This window comes from Genypterus blacodes, unplaced genomic scaffold (genome assembly GCF_046128005.1).
Source record: "Genypterus blacodes isolate CSIRO-AG114 ecotype Tasmania unplaced genomic scaffold, CSIRO-AGI_Gbla_v1 ptg000055l_1, whole genome shotgun sequence".
Taxonomy (NCBI): Eukaryota; Metazoa; Chordata; class Actinopteri; order Ophidiiformes; family Ophidiidae; genus Genypterus; species Genypterus blacodes.
Window position 1 is genome coordinate 4,177,501 of NW_027466867.1, and position 20,000 is coordinate 4,197,500.

The following is a 20,000-nucleotide window of genomic DNA, read 5'->3' on the forward strand; positions in this document are numbered from 1 at the left end:
CTGCCGTGTGGTAAGTGTGTGATTACAGTGGAAATGTGTGAGGCAGCAGAGGGGGGACGGGAGGGAAAGGTACACATTTGGAGTCAGCTGTGCCTCTCTCTCTCTCTCTCTCTCTCTGTTCAGATGCGTCCACGTGTCCTCGCAGAGGCGTGCAAAGCATTTTCTCCACCGGACAATCTGGTGAAATGTCACCACCGCCCTCCCTGGCGAGGTCGCCTCCTCTTTCCTCTCCTCTGTGGCATTTACAGCTGTTGTCTTTTCATCCCCGTGTCCTCGCTAAAAGGCCGAGCCGCAGCGTTTGAATCATCGCGTATCCCGACGTGAAATCATTTCACTCGTGACGCCTCTTCCCGCTGAGGTTTAAAAAAGGGGACAGACTTTGAAGTGGAGGAGCAAAGAACGCACGTTTAGGTCGCAGGTTCTGTGAATCTCCACGTTAATGAGATTAAACTAATATAAGAACTCAAATGGAGCACGACGGCACATTCTCCAACCAAATACTTCTTCGGTATAAACAACTATGTTTGGCACCAGAGCGGCGTTAAAACCAAAACACATCAAAGGTGGACGGTAAACACTTTGTCTTTCTCCACAAAACAAAAAACAAAAAACCCTTATCGATCGGCCGAGCGCGTCGCCCTGTAATCTCTTCCTTTATTGGGAATGTCAAAACTTCTCAATCGCTTGAAAGGTTTTAATTTAACTTTTTTTTTTTAGGGCTTTATTATTATTTCAGTCTGGCAGCTGGAGGGCAGCGACAAATAGATGACAGGAACGCCAAGAGCAGACGGGGAAAAGTGAGTGGAATTTTAATGACGCCAGTCCATCTGCCTGCATTAATTTTTATTGACTTTAATTCTTTGGATAGGCACTATTCCGTGACACGCTCGCTATTATTTATGTTTATTTTCATATATCAATTAGAGGATATAAACTTCAGCTCCGGTGATTATCAATGTCGTCCCTGGAGGGGGGGGGAAGGAAGAGCGGGGAAGCTTGATGAGTTCGAGGTCATAAAGGTTGGACGTGCACCAAAGCTGAAGCTTCCTGATACACTGGGAAGAGATGGAGATGAGGAGGATGAGGAGGAGGATGGTGGCGAACGTCTTGAGCGATTCTAGCTAAGGTCCATCGCAAAATGAAGCTTTTTTTTCCATTCTGTCCCACTTTTTTCCTCGAATCCTTCACAGCGTCTCCGTTTGCATTCTTCATCCCTACAACTCTTGATCCAATGTGAATCATCTTAATGTTTATCACTATCTATTTCTTTTTTAAGAGACATTCAATAACACATTAAATAAGTAAACCCTCTTCTTGCATCAGGTTCTTTGTTTGCAAAATAGTGGTTGTTGGCTTTTAGCAGCAAATTTGCCAGAAATGGAGCAGAAACAAACTCGGAGGTTGGAGAGAAGTGAGCTAAAGATGATCCAACGATAAGCTGGCAGGCGGAACCAATGATGAAAGTCAAATAAAAGAATCTGCTCTTTGCTTTGAGATTTATCTGGAAACTTTGGGGAAATCCAGAGACGCATCAGCATCAGTTCATTTGTTCCCAAAAGAAAAAAAAACACATATTGAAGGAGGCAAATGTTCCGACAAATAACTGCTGGAGCGAATCATCCGGTCACGGGACTTACTTCTCTCCGCCGCGACGCCCAGCAGGTCTGTTTGATCTTCCACACGACGGCGGCCACCAGCAGCAGCGAGAGGAAGCAGCTGAGGAAAAAGGAGACAAAAGCAGAACCAAATCAGAAACAAAGAGAGCCAAACGTCTCGCGTTACCGCATTTAAATAAGCGTCTCCCTACCCCGCGTAGCTTCATTTCAGAAAGGTAAAAGGAAACGCAAATGAAAAGCCTCTCCATTGAGTTAGCGTTTATCTTACAGGAAGGAGGAAATGGATTGAGCCGAGCTGAAATGAGACAAAGATGCAGTTAAGGCCATTTACAGGCTGAATTAATAGGATTCCAGTGTATCCTAAGTATATATGAGAGAGTCCAGCATGCGTGAGGCCGCGACTTAATCACTATCTAATGTTACACGCGTGTGCTCATTTACAATTACGTCGTCTGCTGTCGGCCTGTGTGAGTCGGAGTGAAACGTGTCGGACTCGAAAGGCTCGGAAGACAAAAGCAGGCGAGTCCATTTAACCAACGCCCGTAAACCCAATATTCTAGTCGATTACTTCAATTAATTGCCCCGGCATTCTACTTCATTATCCTGCTGACGGCTCGGGAATATTACAGATTATTACGCCTTAAAGGGACATTACGCTGTTTCTACGAGCGCCTGGAACATCGACTTTCCCTGTAAAATCGATACATTTTAACACTAATTACTAACACGACACACCGATTCATCCGTAGCCAAAGCCGACATATTATACAGGGATTTATCTGAAACCTTAGACTGGGGGGAGGGGGAGAAGGCGTCGAGGCCTTTCATTCATCTGGAAAGTCTTCCTCTGTTCACACGGGGCGGTAAAGGACATCCGATCCCAAACCCCCGCCCCCCTGATTGACCACAGACAGGAGCCGAGAGTGGGACGTGTACGAGAAGCGACGAGAACTTGGAAAAGGCGTGTTGGTCCTTGCACGAGAAACAAAACCCCAGCCCTGGCCAGATGTTTGGCTTCCACCCGCTGTATTTCAGACAGTAAACAGGCTTAAATCCCTTCTCCCCTCCGTCTGTCTGCTCTGTTAATAAAAGGAGGAAGTGCCCGGGGTAAGAAAGGAGAAAAGGCACGAATCGGCACAAAGACGCACTTAAAGTTTTGGCGCCGGCGGGTGTGAATATGGAGTAACTTTGTTTACGGATCAAGCGAGGGAGATGCGACCTTTCGCGGCGGAGAACAAGGCGGCGGCGGCGGCAGCGGCGGCGTCCCAAGTATCAAATGAGTATTCAGCACGAACACATCACGCCTTTGCACACCACAAGTCCTTCAGAGACGCCGTTTGTCTTCTCTACCCTTGGGTGGAAGTATGGCACGGTTGGACGCGCCACCGTTTGGAAAAGGTCAGCATGGGGGCGAGTTCAACCTGTGTGAGATTTACTACAAATAAAGGAGGCGGAGTCAGAGAGGGAGACGTCGACCTTGGCGGTTCGGCGAGAACAAATCCAATCCACAACATCCAACTGTCACTTCCTCTTTAAATCCAGATTGGGACCGGCGTTTTATATTCTCCGCTGTCTCGTGTTGACGCATTAGTTATCTGTGTCGATTCATAATAATGTATTATTATTATAAGAAGTCCCTAAATGCCATTTCCAGCTGGTATTGCGACACACCTGTCCTGTGACCTTCCTGAATATGGCTCCCTGTGCAAGAGATGCAAGTAGCCGGCAGCGGCATTTAAAATAAATTAAGCTCCCCTCCTCCCCTCCTCCCCTCCTTCCCTCCTTCCCTCCTTCCCTCCCTCCCTCCCTCCCTCCCTCCCTCCTCGTTTTCCTTACCAAGATATTCCTGAATCTGGTCGGGCCCGGCTGTAATTCCGTGGGATTGAAACGGGCGATAAGCGAGTGTGTGACAGGGAAAAGGTTATTGTGGAGCAGAAAGTGACGGGAGTTTGCCGCCAGCCCAAACCCCCGTCTCCTATTCCCACCCTGACAGCTACACAGATAACACACAGGTCCATCCACAACACACACACACACACACACAGAAGACAGACGTGCATACACTCTGACACGTAGACTAAACTCACACACACTCTGGCATGTCCTCTGGCTGGTGTTATTCAAATGTCTGTCCCATAGCGAGACTTTAAGAACACAAAAATGACTCACAAGCACTCACGTCTCTCTATTCAACCATCCAATAATGCAGCTCAGTCTCTGAGCTCAGCGGCAGAGAGGAGGAGAGAATGGAAACCAAACTGATATGAAGTCATTTCATTTCAATCAAACTCTTTCTTCTGGACGCGGTTCACTGATACATTTTTAACGTCGACTGTAAATTTAATCCAATTTAGGTTTGGAGGCTTTTCAACAATGGGGACACTGAACTATAAGCACATCCTTTGTCTAATGAAGTCCTTGCTGGGGTTTGGAGACTGAAAGGTTTGCCGCAGCGGTGGAGAGCTCTTTGCTTTCCGTCGCCGCGTCTCTGAAATTGTCACTTGCAGAAGCTCTCGCCTCCTTCGCTGATAACTGCTATTTACAGATGAAAAGGGAGAATCGGCACTTCGGAGACACGAGAGGGAATTAACTGGCCCAACAAGGTCGACGAGTAAGGGAGGGGAGGAGTGTGAGGCGGGGGGCGCTGAGTGGAGAGGTGACGGACACCTCACACAGCAGTGTGTGTGTGTGTGTGTGTGTAAACATTGTACTGTCTTACCTGAAAAACGTCACAAAGAACTGGACAAGATCCATGATGCTGTTGTGTTGGGAGAAGGCAATCTGAGAGAGAAGAAGAACGAGAGAGACAGCGTCATGATCAGCCTGAATATTAAAATGGAGGCACATTGTTATTATTCAACCTGGGTCCATTTTAAAGCTTGCGTATTGAAAATGTATCTTCACACACACACACACACACACACACACACACACACACACACACACACACACACACACACACACACACACACACACACACACACACACACACACACACACACACACACACACACACACACACACACACACACACACACACACACACACACACACACACACACACACACACACACACACACACACACACACACACACACACACACACACACACACACACACACACGTTACATTACAGAGACACCGCTTTAATCAAAACGCCGGCAGCTCCTCTTGTCCGCGGGGGTCAAAGCAATACGCCGGGGGTTAATTCAATTTCAATTCATCAGCCTAAGCCGATCGATACGTTCAGTTCAGGAAGTTCTGTCCCATTCCCTTAAAAGTGGAGCGTCATTAAACTGAGCGCTCCCATAATAACAATGACATGGAATATCACACAGAGCAAAGATGTCAACCAGAGATCTTCGTTGTGAGGCGTCGTGTCACGGCCGGCGAGCTTTAGATGGCGTATCAACATTTAGCGCAATATTGGGTCTCTGTTCGTCCTTTGCCACCTTCATCCCAAATTCTATTCTCCCCTCTTTATGGATCCGTGGCTCTGACGGCATCATCATCATCATGAGCCTCAGACGGCCTCTTATCTCCCTATTCGGCACTTCACTCCATCTCAGCCCCGAGTCCAGACTCTCCTCACACCCGGCATTGTTAAGGCGAGACGTGGACGGAGAAGGAGACAGAGACAGAGATGGAGACAGACAGAGACAGAGAAAGGCCTCCTCCTCAAACCAAGTAAGTGACCGTTTGCCGGGGAAAATCTAATAGAAACTATTACTCAGCCTGGGCGGACACTGACTGACCCCCGGAGACGTTATTACACCGCCATGGTTACGCTCATCGGCCTTGTACAGCCAGGGAGGGGGACAAATATACAAATCCATACCTGGGAGTGTCCGGGCTCCAAAAACACAAATTGTACATTAACATGAGGATTTATAGTTCCATTAATCACACACACGCACACACAATACTAAATGTGTTTGCTGGGCATCATTGATTACTCAGATAGTGTTTACCGCTAACATCTGAGCGTAGAAACCCATAACAACAACGCCTTCAAATGAGTTTTCCACCAACTTTGTCTTGAGCTGTTTCACTTTTGAATGTTACAGCTCAATGGGCGGGTGTCTAATGTCTCGAAAAAAAGAGAGAGAGGACGGCTCTCTGGACTTCTCCCCTCCGCCCCCCACACACACACTCTTCCCTCCCCTCCCTCGCCACTTTATCATCACCGCACATCACTCTCAATCTGTCATTTTATAGCCAGTCAGTCACGCCGGTGCAGATCGTCGTATATCTTCCCTTCGGGCCGTCTCTAGCGTTTTTTATTACCCGGCGAGAGAGAGAGAAAGAGAGAGAGGGGGAACCGTTTGTGGATGTTTGTGTCGGTAGTTTCCGTTGACGACGTTGTTTACTGCAAATCTCAAATAACCAATATAACAAATACTGTAACCTCCGGCGGGTGAGTGGAGAGGGAGGAGGGGTCATTAAACACTTCTCAATGCGTTTGAAGCCCCGTCCACCACATTAAAGTGCCAGCGGGTTAGTATGCTGTCCACGCATACTTACCTGTCATAATAACATCACACACTTTCAAAAAGAAATCACACTGAGCGACGACACACAGAGAGGGGGCTCTGCAGAGGCCGTACCTGGATCTTGATCGGCCAGGAGAAGTTGCTGACGTAGACGTAGAAGGTGATGTTGGGGTTGCTCCTGAAGGTGAACTTCTCGCAGGAGAAGCTGTCCCTGTACTCCTTGATGTTGGTTTTGGACACGATGGGCACCTCCTCGCCTGAGATGGTGCCGGCTGTCGGACAAAGACAAAATGGGGATTTACACGCCACCGATTTCAGAGAAGTTTGTGGAGACATTTGGGGAAAGCAAAGACGGCTACGAGTCCACAGCCCCTGTTGGTCTGTGTCTCAATCATGTCCCCCTCTATGTGTCGGTGTGTGAAGTGTATCCTTACACCTAATATCCTTTTGTTGGTTCAGGAAACTGACTGAATCAATTTATGCACAGTATTCACAAACTCATGCCACTTCATTCTGGTGCGACGGCCCACCAAAGCCTGAAGCTGCCATCTCTTTACATTCTCACTTAACCCACAGTAAACATCGAGACGTCTGACAAGATTTATGGTCGGGCGCGATCGGACGGCGGCGGCACACAACATCCATCATTAGAAAAAAAAAAAGGGGGGTGGGGGGGAAGAGCACTAAGCGTTTTAAGACACCCTCAACCAAAATGTCTCTTTTCCATCCGTCTTAATGTTTTCCAGAGCCGTTCCCTTACAGTCTCTCCCTCGTGCCAACATTGACATTCCCAACCACGGCTCTGAAACAACAAGACGCGAAAATGACAGCTCGAGTGTCGCTACGTGAGCGCGTTTATCTTAATTGAAATCACCCCCCCCCTCCCCAAAGAAGACCCCCCCTCCTCCGGTCCCTTCTGAGGCACAACATCTTTCGCTCCATTTTCAAATATAACAGACAGGTGCTCCGGGAAAAATAGGTTACGGCGGCCATCATGAGAGATGGGTAGAGGGGGGGGAGACAGGAAACGGGGCTGCGCTGCGTTGCGTTGCGTTGTGCGAGAATTTAATTTGAATTTCTGTGAGGTTCCTATCCTAGACTGTCCAATAATGGCTGATGGAGTACTTTTCCTAACTTTCCGACATCTAAAGTGACTGTAATTGTGTGATCTTAAAGGGATTGTTTGTGTCCGTTTGTGTCTGGATTGTTGATTTGTTGGTCTAGACTGGAAAATATAGAGGAGGAAATGTTTTTAGCCGGGTGTTTTGCTGTTTTTGACACTTCCTGTAGACATTGTATAGCTTCACATAATTGCTGATTAGATTAAATGCACTTTAACAACTAATGTCATATTTGCCTAATTGCAGGATTGTGAATGAAAATGCACTCGGAATCAAAATGAAAGACAGAAAACAGGAAGAGAAACTGAATAGTTGAAGTACCTGTTGATCCCACAGACCAGGTGATGTTGAGGTTGAAGTTGTTGGACGCGTTGATGGACATGTCCAGGTTCTTGTTGGCCTTCAGAGGGAGGAGGACAGAACACAAACACACTCACTAACTTCATCAGGAACACAGGAAAGGTTAAATAGAGACAATTCTGGACTGTGTTTCCACGGTTACCTGCTCAGGCGACGCCATGAAGTTGATGGCTGTGTAGTGGTGGTCATCTTCCTGGATGAGGCTGAAGGTGAACTGGTAGTCAATCAGGAGGTTGTCTGTTGGTGATGTTAGAGGAGAGAAGTCGGTCAGTCAGTCCTGAGTGATTTCCTAACCTGCCTTTCCGGTTTCTGGGAAGCTTGGCTGATTGCGGCCACTAGGGCAGCTGGGTAACGAGTGTGTGTTACTCTGAACAGGTGAGACAACTCAGTTTCAGTCAGTCAGTTTCACACAGATCATGCAAATACACACACACACACAAACACACTCGGATCAGATCAGACCACAATCGGTGTGTTTTCAGTGTAAATCAGGCGAGGCAGCGTTCCGTCTTCTCCGTTCTGCACTTTTCCGTACTTGGCCGTGGAGGCAAACTAACAGTTAATCAACTTCTCCGATGAATTAATGTGTAGGTGGATGATTGAGCGACGGGGTAAGAGAGAGTTTTACTCCTCCGTCTCCTTGATTAGTACAATCACTCATTTCTTATGATGCACTTGACATTTTCACGACAAGTCATTCTGTCACTGAACAAGCACCCCTGGTGCCAAAGTGTTTAAATGCTCCATCTGTCTGGAGCGGGAGAGAGGGAGCGGAGAGGCCAAAAGAGAGAGAACAACCACGAATAATCAAGGAAAAGCGTGTGTGTGTGAGAGAGTGTGTGTCTTTCCACCAACTAGCCATCCAGCAAAGAATTACTCACAGTAGCAGGTTCCTCTGAGTGGATTGCCAAGGTAACGGTTCTCTGAGTCGCATCTGCAGTGGAAGAAAACAGAGAGGGTGAGAACAAGATGAGAAAGAGTGCGAGCAGTTTGAGAGGAAGAATGGGCCTGTGAGCGCTTTAGCTCCCGCTGCTGCCGGCTCCTCATCCAGCCTCTTACACCAAACTGGGAGATGAAATGATCTGATAAGCGGTTAGAGTTAATTAGAGTTTGTGTTTGTGTTTATCGGGGTAACGCAGCGACACGCAACTTAACTTTACACACCGGGAGATGGAGTCGGTGTAATTCCTCCTCAGAGCGGAGAACATAACAGGTGGATTAGTTCTTTACCGGGGAAGGAGCGACGCATCATCTCAAACTGGAGTGGCGCCGAATCACGAGTGGTCACGTGACAGAGTGACTGGATCAGACGCGTGTTTATGGTTGGAGAAAGGAAAAGATCAAACCTGGCTAAAGAACGTAAAGAAACTTCTAAACTACTCCCACAAACTCCTTCTCCTCGACCTCTTTAACCTTCCTTCTGCGCACACAAACCGCCAACCGTCACCTCCCCGCCGCGCACGGGAGGTCTGAGACAAATCGGGATGAAGCGAGAGTGCAAAATGGCTGTAAGCGCAGGAACAACAGAGATGTAAAAGCTAACTAATGAGGCTATTAACCCACAGCTAGGAAGTGTGAAAAGCCTTTTTACAGCGGGCCAATTACCCAGACGCCTCTGCTCGCAGCCCTTTTGTCGCCCGTTGTCAGGTGCTCTCATTCTTCTCACCCAAGCAAAAATAACGCCGATGGGTTCCCCGATAACACGAGATTTAGCCCCGACTGTTAAACGCCACACAGACACATCACCGCCGTGCGTGTTAAGCCTTGTTTATCTGATGATGCCGTCATCAGCGGCGGTCTGACAGGGGCGCATCCTGTTCCCTAAAGACACCGATGCCGGCCTGCTGTATCTAAAGGATTCATGTATATCCTTGATTGAAGCCCTATATACATTACATACTAGACGCAGCAGCGCCGTAGTGCACACTGAGAGTGTCATTCTATATTCTGAGGACTTCCTGCGCCATATGTAAACAATCTGACCACTTAACTGTGCTGCGGTTCACTCTGAGCCAATTTGCCATCAAGCAGGTGCACTTTAATGGAAACTAGGGGAAAGGAACAACGAAGGAGGAGCGCAGCGCTACAACCAATCACAGCACAGAGGTACGAACACCACCGAGGAAGAGGAGGGTGGGATGGTTTTTGAACCGTACAGGACGTCACTGACGCCATTAGAGCCTCTTCCCCTTTTCAGATGGTAAAACACACACACAAAGGCACAAACACACACACACACACACACTGTGAGGTATATAAAGCGACTCCCCCTCCCTGCTACTGTATCTTAATGTAATCTACACCTGCATGCATGCGTGTATGTGTGTGTGTGTGTGTGTGTGTGCGTGTGTGTGTGCGAACTGCAGGCAATCCCCCTGCGCTTCATCTTAATTTGATCTACACTCGACTTGAACCTTTGTCTGCGCTCGTGCCCCAAGTGATTTAACACGCAGAGAAAACACACACACACAGACACGGGGGGGAAATGAACGCTATGAACCTGCACAACGTCCTTCACACATACACACACGTGCACACACACCCACAGCTTCCAGCGTTACTTCGGGCACAAAGACAAACTGAATAATATGCATCCAGATGATTTTCCCTCGTAGCCGCTCTTGTTTACCTCTCCTGTCACTGTCACGAAGCATTTCCCTCATAGCCAGTCTGTAAACCGCTCTGTAAACAGCTCTGCCTACATTCATGCATCCCTCACTTCATTACTTCAGCTTAATAGCAATTTCACCTATTTGCTGTATAAGGCAACGGAAGAAGAAGAAGAAGAAGAAGAAGAGGAAGGGCCACAGCAGCGACTCCCTCTGACCCTCTTAATCCAACACGGCCCAGGCTGAATAGAGGAGTGTGTGCTGTGTCGGGTGTTAATTTGAACGATGTTGAAATGTGAAAACGCAGCCTGATCTCAGAGATTAAAACAAACTAATGTGAGTTTACACGCACGGAAATAATGGCTGCCGATAATGAGAACAGCAATCCAGTTAGAAGCGAGTAAAGAAGATTGATTTACGCCGCGCCGGCTTGTGTTGCAGCGGCAAAAAAACTTCAGATGATAATCAGTTACCGGGGGCCCTCGGTCTCCGTGGTTACGGCGGGTAGGAGGGGGGGGCAGATCGGCCCTCCGATTGGCCCCGGCTGGATTTTGTGGGGTAGAAAATGAGTCGTTTGCGTCTGCGACTGTTAGCCACCTGCTACGTGAGCGGCGCCGCGCTCGGGCTTTCCATCTGCCCGCCGGAGATAAATGTGACGTCTTGTCATCAGGGCGAGATGTTATTTATTTACTTCAGACTTGACGGGACACACTGAGGGCTGGAGAGGCCTTCATCTCCGTCTCCTGGATTTCTCATCGATGAGCTTGTCTTAACTGACAACTTAGGTGAAATATGTTATACATGTAGTGTTTCTTATATTCATCTTCATCATCCTCCTCATCACCGTGTTATATTCCATTATGCTGCTGTACCTAATAAAGCGGCCGCTGACTGTACAAAGCAAAGCTGCATCACCGGTGTGAACCCAGTATGAAGACGCAGCGATTTTAATCTCAGCACAAAGTGGATGGAAAACGCGCGTGCGTGCGTGTGTGTGTTGTCCGTGTTTGCCAATGACCCCCTGCGTTACTGGTGCCCTTATTGCATTAGGGGTATTAAAAACCTGAGTGTCCATTCTGCTTACAAGTCAGAAAACAGATAAGTGGAGAAGGTCCACGAGGAGGGACGGAGGGAGAGGTGTGGGGGGGGGAGGGGGGAAACAGCGAGTCAGCACAAACGGCCGGGAGGACAGACCGGTCAGGCCAGTAGTGTCACCCGGACGGTCCTTCTCCATTTACACGGAGCTCCTCTGTGCGCTCAGACACACACACACACACACACACACACACACACACACACACACACACACACACACCACTTTAGGGGCCATTTTAATTACTTCAAATAGAAAATCTGCCTCTTCTGCATCCTGGATTCCATTATGGAATTAAATAAAGGATACGGCAAGATTCCAAACGTAACTGATAGACGTACATAACTTCTTTTGAGATGGAAGCTGTTGGGCCTGCATGGAACAGAGCCCTAAAGGTCGTGTGCTCCCTCTGTTCACAAACAGAAAAACTACAGCTCCCAAGACCCGCCTCCTTTTCAGAATGATAATTGAAATAGTCCAAATTTATGGTGAATCCTTGAGGCCTGGATCAATAACACGCTATCCTTTCCCCTTGTAAAAAGGGGGAGGTTCCCCGAGGACGTTATTTCATTTCTTTTCATAGCGATACTTGATTAAACATGCTGCCCCTACATTTTGGTGCCCCGACTTAAAGTTTATTAAAGTTATTATTAATATTTTATTTGATTGCCATAAACTTGCTGCCCCCTACAAGGCGTTCCATTTTCAATAGAGACATGATGATCGATGACCAAAACAAAAACAGAGAAAACACATCCACAACAACGACATCATGACCAAGTGGCTTCCTCTTCCCCTCTCTCTTCCTCTTGGTTGACTTATTTATGTATCTCACTGCTCTGCTCTGAATCTGTGTCCGCCGCCACAAATCATCTTCATCTGCTCCTGTCCCCAGTGTTCTTCATCTCCACCCGCGTGGATCCTTCTTCTTACTTGTCAAATGTTTCCTTCTTTGAAACGCCCCCCCGGCGTTCCATCACTCCACCCCCGATGATGACTGGGCCAAGACACACACTCACTGGCTTATGACTGACACCACCTTAAGTGAAATATCATTTAGAACGTTGACACAATCGCTTATTGACCCCGCGACCGCCGTCTCAAACTCGTGTTGGAGACAGAAACCAGACCTAAACCGTCACATGTACAGTAGATAGAGCAGCTTTTGCATTGTCCAGTGTGTGTGTGTGTGTGTGTGTGTGTGTGTGTGTGTGTGTGTGTGTGTGTGTGTGTGTGTGTGTGTGTGTGTGTGTGTGTGTGTGTGTGTGTGTGTGTGTGTGTGTGTGTGTGTGTGTGTGTGTGTGTGTGTGTGTGTGTGTGTGTGTACTCACAGCTGGCACTGGTCTCCTTTGATCCCCTTAGTGGTGCAGAAGCATTTGCCAGTTAACACCTGGCACACACTCGCGTGGCCGTTACATTTACAGGCTGGGGAGGGAGGGAGGGGGAGAGAGAGAGAGAGAGAGATGATTTTGATTAGTGTTCCAACATGGCTGACAAAAACGTGCATCCATCGGGTGAAGGTTGGCGGCGACACATGATCCTGGACAGTTTTCCCCCGGTTTGCAGAACGCCACGGCATTTTCTTGTAAATACTCGTTTGTGGGCTTTACTCCCGAGTCTGATGAGACGATCAATATCAATTTCAACTGGAAGGGGGAGGAGTGAAGGAGGGAGGGGGTGCGTAGAGTCGAGACGACACGTCCACGAGTCACCTAGGTTTAGTTTGCGGAGGCTGACAATGGAAAAACATTTGCGGTGTGTTTTCCCCCCTCGCTCGCCTCAATTGTGCGAGATCCCGACGACGAAATTGATATTGATCTCTTGTTCCCAAAAAATGTCTCCCCTGTTCCTTTAATAAATAAAGAAATGGCCTGACCTTCAGTTTGTTGTTGTACGTTTCTCCCCTGAATATCTCAGCTCCACACGCGGCCTCGCCACTTTATTGGACCGGGCGGATTTCATTTTAACGGCGTGCAAAGTCATGCTGGATAAGAGGCTCCACTTTAGGTAAAACAATCTCTCATCTTCACTCTGAGCGCACGGCAGTGATGCAGCCTAATGTGTGGAGTCGTTTCATCCTCAGGCTGGGAAAGAACAACATTCCCCCTCACCTGCAGGGTTCCACTTCACATGTAACTACAGGTGCATCTTCACAAATTAGAATAGCGTGGAAAAGTTCATTTATTTCAGGAATTCAAATTCAAAAAGTGGAACTCACATATTTTGGATTTATTTCACACAAAGTTTAATTGAATCGTGCCTCAACTAAAGCGAGCCATGGCGAGACGTTGGATTGTTTCTGGACATTCAGACTTGAGCCTCATAAAGTCACTATGAGTACGAGTCCATTAAACACACCACACTGCCCCCTGTTGGTCAGAATGTATTATTCCATATTCACCACGCAAACCTCAGTAATCATTAAGAGTTCAAGATTCAAAACGTCCGTGTGTGTGTGTGTGTGTGTGTGTGTGTGTGTGTGTGTGTGTGTGTGTGTGTGTGTGTGTGTGTGTGTGTGTGTGTGTGTGTGTGTGTGTGTGTGTGTGTGTGTGTGTGTGTGTGTGTGTTCGTCGCGGCACTCACCCTGGCATTTGCCTCCGTTGGTGGGGTCGCCGTGGTAACCGGGCATGCAGGTCTGGCAGTGGGGGCCGGTGGTGAGGTTGCGGCACTGCTCACACACGCTACCGTTCACGCACGTGCTGTGGCCGTTGCACTGGCACGCTGCGGGGGGGGGGGAAGGAAGAGGAGGGTGAGGAGAGGAAGAGTAGCAACAGAGCAACAATGCAACTGTGCTTTCACTAGTTTGTGTAGGACAATTCATTATTCATGTCCCCCTTGTGGCCCTTTACAGTATGAACGTGCCTGCAGGTGGTTGATGCTCAGTGAAAGCCGGGGAGTCGTACCCGCCTTCATGTTAAGCTCCCTGCCGGCGTGTCAATGAGCCACTAAACTGGCCCACAATCACAAAGATTATTTTGTAATTAGTGTGAGCGCGAGTGTGGATCTGTGATTCACGAGGAATTCACTTCCCTCGTTCTTTGCGAGACGCTTCACTGCATCTTTGGGGAAGTTGATTTTAAATCTCTTAGAACAAAGACAGAATAAACCCCAAACTAAAACCATCCACAGTCAATTTCCCCTTCTGTTTCCCTTTTAAAGCAGAAACGTCAGCAGAAATCCTCCATGTGACTCAGAAAGTCAATCACTTCTCAGGGTTTCTACACTCAGAGCTGCTGCCTTTGAAAGCGTCTCCGGTTCCAACGTTTGGCGTGTGTGTACTCGCGTTACATGCTGCGGTTGGGAGCATTAAATGACTTCCTCGCACATTACTAAGGTTGCATGGAGTCAACAGGGAGGGATTAGTTGCATAGGGAACGATGTAACGGGAATACCGAGTAAAGTAACATCAACAACCTCTGGGCACGGATGCATTTCTGACAAACGACCCCCGACAGAAACAGGAAGTAGCAGGCTCACCGGGGCAGTGGATGAAGGCCCACTCGTAGCCCTTGTCTCGGGGGCACAGGCCCGGCTCCAGGCTCATGTCCTGGCCCGGCTGGCTCTGCTGGCCCTGCTTGGCCGGCCTCTTGACGGGCCCCCGGTAGGAGCCCTCCATGCACAGGCCCTTGCCCGTGCTGCTGGGGTCGCCGCACCAACCGCACTCCGGCTGCTCCAGGCACTGACCACATGTCCGCAGGCCCGAACAGTTCTGGGCTGAAGGGAGAGAAAAGAGGTCGGGAGTGACGAGTGAGTGTTTGTGCGGAAGATGTTGCTCTGAATAGATTTTGTTGCTCGATACTTCCATCTCCCTTCAAAGTACATCAAAGATATGACTGCACATGCTTCTGCTCTTAACTACAGGAAATACAGCAAAAGCAAATAGATGTTATTTTGGAGGATGTAAACCTTTTATATAGGAGATGTGACTCCATTTGGCCCGTGTCTGACGGATACCAGCGTGTTCTAACCCCACACAGGAGCTTTCGTACGAGAGTGAGCACTAATGCGGCGGCGTGGGGAAACACAAACTCATTATCCGCCACGCTGTCGGCGCTCCAGAGATGTGGGAGCGGATAAGAGGAGCGAGAGTCAGCCAATAAACATCAGCCGAGGGAAAACAAATCAAATGAGAGACGCGAGACGTGTCAGCGAGCCCCTGGAAAAAAAGTTTGTCTGTAATGTAAGGAAAGTTCAATGGAAAAAAGGCTTAAATGTGACGCGTTAAATGGCAACCCACTTCAAACTCTAAACTCTTGAGGCCACTAAATTGCCGTGTCAAGTTTTTAGCGTCGCAGACAGACGGGGAACGGCAGCGGGGCGGCTTTAAAGAGACAAACAGCGAGTGCTTTTACCTCGGTTTATGTCAAACAAATCTCCAGCCATTCCGTTAATGGATGTGAATCCATGGCGACGGCACCAGCTATCAGTACAAAGTAAGGCCGTTTAGAGTTTGTTTTGACAACAGGACACAAGTGGCAGACTTCTCAGGAACATGAAAAGAAGAAGCTGGATGAGGACGTCTTTCTGTGTGTGTGTGTGTGTGTGTGTGTGTGTATGTGTGTGTGTTTGTATGTGTGTGTCGCCCGCAAAACACAGAAGCGAGTTGAGGCGAAAATCTCTCCTTTGAGAAACCGAATCCACTTCTTTCTTTGCGCGTTTTGACAATTTAATCAATATCTGTGAACGCGGAACAACACAGACACGGTTTGACATTGACGCACAACAACAAGTCTGGCTTCGTCGGTCCTCAACGTGGCGAATGTGTGGAACGTTTTACAGCAGCGAGTGTGTGTGTGTGTGTGTGTGTGTGTGTGTGTGTGTGTGTGTGTGTGTGTGTGTGTGTGTGTGTGTGTGTGTGTGTGTGTGTGTGTGTGTGTGTGTGTGAGTGTGTGAGAGAGAGAGGCCCTTTCATTGGTGTTGGTGCAGAAAAGGAGGAATCAAAAAGGAAGAAGAGCGTTTAAAGCAGAGTGATGAGCGAGAAATATTAGGACGACCTTCGCGCCAAAAGGAGACAAATTCCTGGAGACAGACGTCCAGAAAGTCTCCAGAGTAGCAGAATGGAGTGTGACACGAATGACTTTGAGACACCGCGACCACAGCCGCCTCTCGTACGTTTGTTATTCACAAAAGCGATCTGAGGTTTCCACCATCTGACACATCGGGCAAAAGGTGTGTGTGTGTGCCGGACCATGGAGAAGGAGAACGCTCAGATGACGTGTGTGTGTGTGTGTGTGTGTGAAGCCTTTGGAGTCATTTCTCCACCTTGTGATTCATCCAAAGCAACGAGCTGAACGGAGGACGAGTCAGCAGTTCAACAAACCGGTATTAACAAACACACTGCGTCAATATGAATCTACATGCTCTGCTTTTGATATTCCATCTCCTACTTCTTCCTGTAATAACCTGCTAACTTCATGTACATAACTCATGAACTCAGATGTTAAACACACTCGGCACAGATGCTCCAATACCCCAGTTGCACCACAACAACAACAACAACAACAAACTAAGAGTGGCGTTCTTCAGATCTTCCTCTGCTCCTGTTTGCTGGAGCAGAACTTGCAGCTCCTTGTGTTAAAAGAAAAATGAAAGTGCATCTCTTATCTGGGCCAACAGGGAAATCTAACCGTCTGAGGATAATATATGCGCTGCTAATTGGCCCTTAGAAACCAAAGGCTACTTCTTAAAGCTAATCCCAGGGAGCAAACACTGTCCTCCACCCACACAGAGCCGCTGCAGGAGATGACTATCGACTGCGTGAGGATGCCAATCTGCAAACACTCGATGGCGACTGCGGGGTTCAGACGCCCTGTGACGTCTCTGTGAGATAAAAAAAACCTACCGAGACAATCGCCCGTCTGCCACTCCAGGCACTGGCCGTAAGGGAAGGAGATGACGTAGGCGGTGGAGTCGACGCAGCGCTGGGCACTGCCGCACCACATGCACTCCATGGCCTGGCTGGTGCAGTTGGCGCAGTTGGTGTGCAGCGAGCACGGCTTCTTGCAGGACGGACGGGCGCTCTGGTTGGGGTTTCCTGGGCGAGAGGGAGAGAGGGAGACAGCGAGTGAGAGACCGAGAGTGAGGGATAGAGAGAGACAGAGAGTGAGAGACAGAGAGTAAGAGACAGAGAGAGCGTGAGGGACAGAAATAGACAGAGAGTGAGAGACAGAGTGAGAGACAGAGTGAGAGACAGACAGAGAGAGAGAGAGAGACAGAGAGAGCGTGAGGGACAGAGATAGACAGAGAGTGAGAGACAGAGTGAGAGACGGAGACAGAGAGAGACAGAGAGAAAGGGTGAGAGACAGAGAGAAAGGGTGAGAGACAGAGAGAGAGTGAGAAAAAGAGGGAGGGTTAGAAACAGAGGTTGAGAGACAGAGAGTGAGAGACAGAGAGAGACAGAGTGAGAGATAGAGAGAGGAGATGTTGGTAATGCACACTAAGGAGCCAATAGTCATTCTGTAAAGCAAAGCGTGTGCGTCTCGTACCAGCTGCCTTCTCACAGATGAGGCCGTGTGCGGTGGCGGTGCAGGGGTTTGCCCTCAGGCTGGACACCTGCGGCTCCTCCAGGTAGGCGCAGAAGCCCGAGTCGCTTGGCTCGCCCGGCAACCAGCGCAGGCTACTGTTGGTGAAGGGAGACATGTCCTCCCAGCCCCAGTAGGACACGTTGATCTTCCTCAGGCCCACCCAGGGAGACAGACGCTGTGGGGACACGGAGACAAGAGTGACCGAATGGAAAAAGCTTTGAAAACAGAGTGTTTGAGACAGATTTCACCACAGGAAACACTCTGATGACCTTCACAACAAACAGAGCAGCAGTGCTTTTAGAGCCAGAGGTGCCACTGCCCCCCCCCCCCGGATTCACCACTGAGGACTGAGAGGCAGACAGGCGTTTGAGATCATTTGGCAAAAACGACTCAAACTTGAATGTAAAGGCAAAACAGTTCAGCCTGCGAATGACATCCTGCATATCATAAATACATTTAACTAAACACATATATAACAGATTAGATATATTCTTAGATTCATCTCACTTATGACTTCTTCTCCAGACGCCACTTGCTTTTGTCGCTTCGGTGTTAAAGAACCCCCCAAAGTGAAACATCACTGAATAATTCAACTATTCTTTTAGATTTTGCAGGTTGAAACAGTAAATATGAACTCTACAGCTGAATAAGGACGTGTCTTGTGTTCTGTTTACATCTGGAGGCCGACAAGTGAAAAGCTAAGTTGCTATATTAGATGTAAAAGCCTGTTGATTGATGCGACAGACGGCAAACCATTCGCCCCTGGTTTGTTGTACAAAACACTGACAAATCTGAGAGCATCTGACAAAATGGCACGCAGGGTAAAAACGAGTCAAAACAAAGCTAAATGAGGCGTGATTATTATAGCCAGGTGCATCAGTTCAGCCTCATCTGAGAAACAAGGCTAAGTAAAGTCTGACAGCGGCGGCGGCGGGAAGAAGTTTGACAGCAACAAACAAAAGAAAACAAAACAAAAACAAACCCCAGGAGGGTCCCTGAACGCACCTTGTCCTGCTGCTGGAGCTTCTTGAGCTCGTCCAGCACAAAGTCCACCTGCTTGGCGGTGGTGAGCGAGGCGATGTTGCCGTGGAGATTCTTGCAGTAGTGCTGGGCGTTGTCGTAACTGTCGCGGCTGGAGTTGATCCTCAGACAGGCCTCCCCCACCTGGCTCCAGCCCTCGCTGCACTGCTGGGCTGCGGAGGAGAGGACGAGGACAGGATGATGAAGACAAGAGGATGATGCAAAGAGGAGGGGTGGGGACGCGTTAATTTATCTTTAGTGGCCATTTTGTTTCGCCTTTAGAGGAGACAATAAGGCCGAAGACATTTAAATCCTTTTTTCGAGGGCCGCCAGTTAAATCCTCAATAACAGCAGCACTCTAAAGTCTTTAGCCGGCTTCGCTTTGATCGCGGCGGTCGGCTCATAACTGCCTGCATTACGGCAATTCCCAGAAGCGAAAGCCTCTTGCTCCGAGTCAATTTCAGTAAAAGGTGCAATTTATTATGTCAATTTCCCCTCTTTCCCTCCTGTTGTTTGCTCACGACACTCGAGTCTAATGTAACGTGTTAACTCGGCGTAAGTGCTTCTTCCCACCCCCGAAACCTCTCCGCCAGCCGCCCAGGACGCCATTACTCGCAGTAAAGGCGCAACTGGAGGACTGACTCAGACTCTACCAGGGGGGGGTTTCTTTATTTAAGAGCGCCTGCGTTTAGTTTTAATATGAGTAAAAAAAAAACAGAGAAAGAGGAGAGAGAAGAGAGAAGAGAGACAGAGAGAAGAGAGAAAGAGAGAGACGGCGTGGACGTTTTGAAGGAGGAGGCGGCGGGGGCGAGAGAGGTGAACTCAACAGCGCCTCAGCTGATAAACAACATCTGCACCATCATCCCTGCCTGCGAGGAGGAGGGAACACATGGCTTACTTCAATGACTGAAAGCCTTTAAATCACATTTTTCTCGAGTTGTTTCAAATCAGATCCAGATAGTACAAAAAAAAATCATCCATTTAAAGATCGACTCCATGTTTGACTTGTTCGTGCCACAATCTTGATAGTGCTGCTTGTGAATGACTCAGATAAGATCAGGTGTGTGTGTGTGTGTTTGTGTGTGTGTCTTTGTGTAATACGTCATATAGATGTGGCTGCAGTGTCTGTCTTTCGTCCTACCTGGCAACGCGTGGCACTCCGAC

General features: G+C 48.5%; 1 protein-coding gene across 1 annotated transcript in view; it reads right to left on the bottom strand.

The window, feature by feature from the left end:
- Positions 1 to 20,000, bottom strand: part of atrnl1b (attractin-like 1b) — a 40,164-nt gene that overhangs the window by 10,840 nt on the left and 9,324 nt on the right. The window contains exons 14-26 of the mRNA XM_076151903.1: positions 19,978 to 20,000; positions 18,822 to 19,009; positions 17,778 to 17,991; positions 17,135 to 17,326; positions 14,770 to 15,006; positions 13,876 to 14,013; positions 12,624 to 12,717; positions 8,472 to 8,524; positions 7,733 to 7,827; positions 7,552 to 7,630; positions 6,224 to 6,381; positions 4,336 to 4,397; positions 1,638 to 1,716 (exon numbers count right to left, since the gene is read on the bottom strand). The exon at positions 19,978 to 20,000 is cut by the window's right edge and continues 110 nt beyond it. Coding sequence (XP_076008018.1) covers positions 1,638 to 1,716; positions 4,336 to 4,397; positions 6,224 to 6,381; positions 7,552 to 7,630; positions 7,733 to 7,827; positions 8,472 to 8,524; positions 12,624 to 12,717; positions 13,876 to 14,013; positions 14,770 to 15,006; positions 17,135 to 17,326; positions 17,778 to 17,991; positions 18,822 to 19,009; positions 19,978 to 20,000 — 1,612 coding nt within the window. The remainder of the gene's footprint in view (positions 1 to 1,637; positions 1,717 to 4,335; positions 4,398 to 6,223; positions 6,382 to 7,551; positions 7,631 to 7,732; positions 7,828 to 8,471; positions 8,525 to 12,623; positions 12,718 to 13,875; positions 14,014 to 14,769; positions 15,007 to 17,134; positions 17,327 to 17,777; positions 17,992 to 18,821; positions 19,010 to 19,977) is intronic.